Source organism: Cavia porcellus, unplaced genomic scaffold (assembly GCF_034190915.1).
Source record: "Cavia porcellus strain 051 isolate PalLab524CR breed Dunkin Hartley unplaced genomic scaffold, mCavPor4.1 scaffold_5, whole genome shotgun sequence".
Taxonomy (NCBI): Eukaryota; Metazoa; Chordata; class Mammalia; order Rodentia; family Caviidae; genus Cavia; species Cavia porcellus.
This window is the reverse complement of record NW_026947488.1, coordinates 88254348-88260028: the sequence shown is the minus strand read 5'-3', so window position 1 is coordinate 88260028 and position 5681 is coordinate 88254348. Positions and strand designations below refer to the sequence as shown.

General features: G+C 37.6%; 1 protein-coding gene across 1 annotated transcript; it reads right to left on the bottom strand.

Annotated features, from left to right (window-relative positions):
* Positions 1-4432: 4432 nt before the first annotated feature.
* LOC100734098 (small ribosomal subunit protein uS5-like) lies at positions 4433-5394 on the bottom strand. Its single transcript, XM_063249489.1, has 2 exons — positions 5354-5394; positions 4433-5248 (listed from the first exon to the last, which is right to left on the bottom strand). Exons 1-2 carry the CDS (start codon positions 5392-5394, stop codon positions 4522-4524), a joined length of 768 nt encoding a protein of 255 aa, XP_063105559.1. The 3' UTR covers positions 4433-4521.
* Positions 5395-5681: the final 287 nt, after the last annotated feature.

The window sequence follows — 5681 nt, the reverse complement described above, 5'->3', positions numbered from 1 at the left end:
AAAAATACCACATATTTTTTATCCACTCTGCAGTTGATGAGCATTTTGGTTGTTTTCAAAATTTAGCTATTACAAATTGTGCTGCTATAAATATGGGTGCACATATATCACTGTGGCATGATCTTTTCAACTTGGTGGTGGTGGTGGGGAGTCCCAGAAAGGGAATAGCTGTGTTGAATGGCGTTTCTAATCCTACTTTGTTGAGGAATCTCCATATTGATTTCCATAATGGCTGCACCAGTCTACACTCCCACAAGAGCTGAGAAGTGTTGCTTTTTTCCCTGCAGCCTCACCAACATTTGTTATCAGTTGATTTCCTGAGGGCAGTTGTTCTTTCCTGAGTGAGATGAAATCTCAGTGCTGTTTTAATTTGCATTTCTTGAATGACCAGTGATAGTGAACATTTCTTCATTTATTTATTTGCCATTTGTATATCTTAATCTGAGAAATGTGTGTTCATCTCAGATGCCCATTTTTGGAGAAGGTCTTTAAATTTGGGGGACTGGATGTTTTTTAATTCTTTATATGTTCTGGATATAAGTCCTTGTCTGAGGGATTGTTGGCTATAATTCTTTCCCATTCTCTAGGTTTTCTTTTCACTTCCTTGGTGATTTCTTTTGAAGTGAAAAAATATTGTAATAAAATGTGATCCCAGTTATTGATTCTTTGAAGTATTTCCCATGAGCTTTGCATTTTGTTCATGAATTCAGTAGATTTAGTGTTCTGATTTAATATTTAGGTCCTTGATTTATTTTAACTTTAGTTTAGTGCATGGTGATAGATTTGGGTCTAGTTTCAGTCTCAGCATTTGGAAAGCCAAATTTTCCAACACCATTTATTAAAGAAGCTATCCTTTTTCCAGTGAACATGTTTAGCCCCTTTGTCAAATATAAGGTGGCTAAGTGTCTTGGTAGTTGTGATTGTATCTTCTAATCTGTTCCATTGGTCCTCAGGTCTATTTCTTTGCCAGTACCATGCTGATTTTACCACTGTGACTTTGTAGTATAAGTTCAAATCAGAAATTGAGATGTTCCTTGTTTTGCCTTTGTTGCCCAGAATTACCACTGCTATTCTAGGTCTCTTTTATTTTAAAAAAGAATTTTTAGAGTGTTTTCTCTAAATCTGTAAGGTATGTTAATTGTACTTTGATTGATATTGTATTAAATCTGTATAATAGTTTTGGGACTATGGCCATTTTTATAACATTGGGTCTTCCTAACCAAGAGCAAGGAATATCTTACCATTTTTCTAATATCCTCTTCAATCTCCTGTTTTAGACTAGTATACTTTTTGGCATATAGGTCCTTTACATTTTTGGTTAAGTTAATTCCTAGGTATTTCATTTTTTTTAGGTGCTATTGTGAAAGGTAATATTTCCATAATTTCTCTCTCAGTGAGTTTTCTGTTTATGTACAGGAATGCTATTGGCTATGCTGCTGAATTTGTTTATTACATCTAGTTGCCTTTTAATGGAGTTTTTTGGGTCTTCTATATAAAGTATTACATCATCTGTAAATAATGATACTTTTACTTCTCATTTTTCTATCTTTATTTCTTTTATTTCTCTTTCTTATCTGATTGACTTGGCTAGTATTTCCAGAACTACATTGAATAGGAGTGGTAACAGTGTGTATATCCTTGTCTTTTCCTCATTTTAAAGTGAACACTTTCAGTTTTTGCCCATTTAGTACAATATTGGCTGTTAGTTTGCCATAGATGGCCCTTGTGAAATTGAGGTAGATATCATTTATTCCAAGTTTCTCTAGGGTTTCTATCATGAACAAGTGTTGGACTTTATCAAATGGTTTTTCTGCATAAATTAAGATGATCATGTGATTTGTGTTTTTGCTCTATTGATGTGGTATATTACATTTATTGATTTGCATATGTTAAACCATCCTTACATTCCTGGAATAAATCACATTTTGTCATGGTGTATAATCTTCTTGATGATTTGCTGCATTCTATTTGCCAGTGTTTTACTGAGAATCTTTGCATCAATGTTCATTAGTGAAATTGGCCTATAGTTCTCCTTTTGGTTGGGTTTTTCTCTGGTTTTGGTATCAGAGTAATATTTTATTCCAGAAATGAGTTAGGAAGGATTGCCTCTCCTTTGATTTCACTGAAGAGTTTAAGGAGTATTGGCGTCAAAGTTGGGGGAGGGCTTATTGGCACATTCCACAACCTGTCTGATGTTCTCTATTTGGAGGAGAGGATCACCCACTCTCTTGCCAGGTTTCCAAAGTCTTGGATTTGAAGATAGCTTCACTACTGCTCCTATTTACCCACTGCAGACCTCTCTATTACAGGCCAACTCACCACACTGACTGAAACCTGCTGAGGTCTTCTGTTTGGGTGAGGGATTCCTGAGTCTCCCATTGAGCCAGCATGGTAATCCTCTGTAGTCTAAAGTTCTGGGAGAAGAGGTGGGAACCAAAGATCAGTTGCAGTACTAGGTCCAGGAGATGAGGGGAATCTGTGAGGGATGGGTCCATGAAGGCAGTCTAGGTATCACAGACAGTCTGGGTAGAGAGGGAAGGGTCAATAGCTGCTGTCTGGCACTTTGCAATTGGTCCAGGCTCTGGGCCTCTCATTTATCCAACTTGAATTTATATCAAATTAAAAATATGCATCCTCTGAAATACATTAGCAGTCAAAAGTATATCATTCAGGTCACAAAAGAATAAATTCTGGAAGATAAGCATCAGATAGCCTATATAGTCACTTTACTAGTCTACAAGTCTTGAGGATCCAATTTAGCCACTGGTGCTATTTAGTTGGAGATCAGTGTCTTGTCCTCTGAAATATGATGGTTGAGAACAGCCACCATTCTCCAGCCAAGTATAACCTTGTTCTTGGGCTCTGGATCTCAAAGTCCATACCATTGCTTTTGGATCACACCAAAATAAGGAGGTATATTACAGTCTGCCCTTCTCCCCACACCAGACTCCTAGGGCTAGGCCATGCTTTGTATTTCAGTAAGCAATCATTATAACAGTACCATGATGAGATATCATCTCCCTCTAGGTATAATCATTTTGATCAAAATGATAAAAGTGGAATAGGATATGTACTGGTTACGAAATGAGAACTTTTATAGAGTTTTAGTGGAATTGTATGTTATTACAGTTTTTATGATATTCTGTCTTAGTTACTTTTTACTCGTCGCTGAGACAAAATACCTGAAGCCCAAAGTTGGGAAAGGAAAGGTTTATTTCTTACAGTTTTTGGAGGTTTCAGTCCACACTCAGTTGGCTCCAAGACAGGCAGGCATGGCTGGGCTGCAGTTCATGGCGGCCGCCCACAGCAAACTCGAACCAGCAAAAAGAGAAACATACCTACTTCCTGCCATTACATCACATCCTGGCTCCACCCCTATGTGGGTGGACCACTGACACCATCAATCCAAGCACTGTACAATGAACCATCACAAATGAACAATGCAAACTCATGAGGCCTGGGGGACACAAACATAAACCATGACAATGATATATTGTATGAAAGCTACTTTAAAAGTTGTTTTTGTAAATACCACAGAAGCTAGCAAATCCACTGCTGGATATATATGCAAATGAAAGGAAATCAGTGCTTACTAATGTTATATCTTCATTCCTATGTTTTGGGCAACACTGTTTAAAACATCCCAAATAGGAAGTTAATCAACCTAGGTGTCCATTTCAAGTAAATAATTAAAGAAAAAAAAATATATATATACAAAATATACATTATTATTCAGTGATACAAAGGAATGCAATCTCATTCTATAACAACTGGGATGAAGCTAGAGGGTATAATGTTTCATGAAATAAGTAGGTATAGAAAAACAAATGCTACATATTTTCACTCAGATGTAAGATCTACAAAATTAATCTCATAGAAGTATAGAGTAGAATACTTGTTATAAGAAGCTAGTAAATGTAGGGATAAAAGTGATAAAGAGAGAATCATTCTTGGGACAGGCATGTAATTGGATAGGAAGAACACTTCTAATGGTATAAAGCACAGCAGGTAACTAATAACAAAGAATAGCTAACAGAGGAATTTGAATGTTTCTAACACAAATATTTGATGAATATTTGAAGTGACACCAGTTACCTTGAATGTATCATTATACATTTTGAGAATATATTAAAATGTTTCAATATACCTAGTAAATATGTAAAATAATTGCATACCAATTAAATTATTTTTTCATTTTAAAATAAGTTTTGGAAATGTTTCTATTATGTAACTGCTTACTAAAAGTTACCAGTTTGATTAAAATAGCAAACATTTTGTTATATCTCTGACTCACAAGTCAGGAGTTCAGATTCCTCTTCTCAGTCTCAGAAGAGTGCGATCAAGTGTATCTTAAGCTGCAAAATCACCAGAATCACAAAGAAAAAAATGATTGTCCAAGTTCTCTTGAGTTTATATTTTTATAACAGCAGAATTTATATTCTTTTTTTTCAGACTTCATTCATTTTTATTTCTCTTGTGTAAAAACCCTTATGTTGTAGCTACTGCTAGAGCTTGAGTTCTCTAGATAGAGACTCTAGTGTGGGTTTTCACAAGATGGTCAGTGAACTCCTGATAGGGAGACTTTGTGACAGTCTCTTTCCAGAGGTCAGGGGTCAGGTAGCTGTAGGTCTTTGAGATGACATCAAAGGTGGCCATAGCGAAGTTGCCCAAAGTAGCAGTACAGCCCCTGGCAGAGGTGTAGCAGTCATCAATACCAGCCATCATCAGCAGCTTCTTGGGCACAGGGGCTGAGACAATGCCAGTGCCTCTGGGGTGGGGATCAAACACAGAGCCACAGTGGCCTGTCACTTTGCAAGGGACTGTGTGGGGTTTGCCAATTTTGTTCCCCCAGTAGCCTCTCCACACAGGAACAATGGAGAGCTTGGCCAGGATGATGGCCCCACAAATGGCAGTAGCTACTTCTTTAGAACACTTTACACCCAGACCAACATGCCCGTTGTAGTCCCCAATGGCGACAAATGCCTTGAACCTGGTCTGTTGGCCAGCACTAGTTTGCTTCTGCACAGGCATGATCTTCAGGACTTCATCCTTGAGGGATGTGTCCAGGAAAAAGTCAATAATCTCAGATTCCTTGATAGGTAAGGAGAAGAGATAAATATCTTCCAGGGACTTGATCTTCATGTCCTTGACCAGCTGGCCCAGCTTGGTGACAGGAATCCACTCCTTGTCCTTGGCTGGGCCTCCAGGCCATCCCACTGCACCGGCCTCATCCACCTTTTGGTGTTTCCTCGAGGAAGAAGAAGAGAATTTATATTCTTGCTGTTATAAATCTGAGAGAATATAACTTGCTATTTATCACTGGCTATTACTATGTAAGAGGGCCAGCTCTTACCTGTCCTGTGACTTTCCATACACAATCTGACAGCATGACATTTTAATCTCTCAGAACCAGTCTCTGAGAGAAAGTAGAGGGTCCAGCTTCTCTCAAACAATTTTTAATTAAGTCAGTTTTAACTTGACTCAACTTCATTTTTATTGAGACAATATAAACAGTTTTGACACCTTTACTATATCTAGAAAACTCATCATCTACTAACTCTAAAGTCATAGATTGTGTACACTGAGTGGAGGAGATAAACAGGGGGTGATCATGAGGAAGAGCAACCATGAGAAACTGATTTGTGGTAACGACCACAGAAAAATTCCTATTGTATTCATCA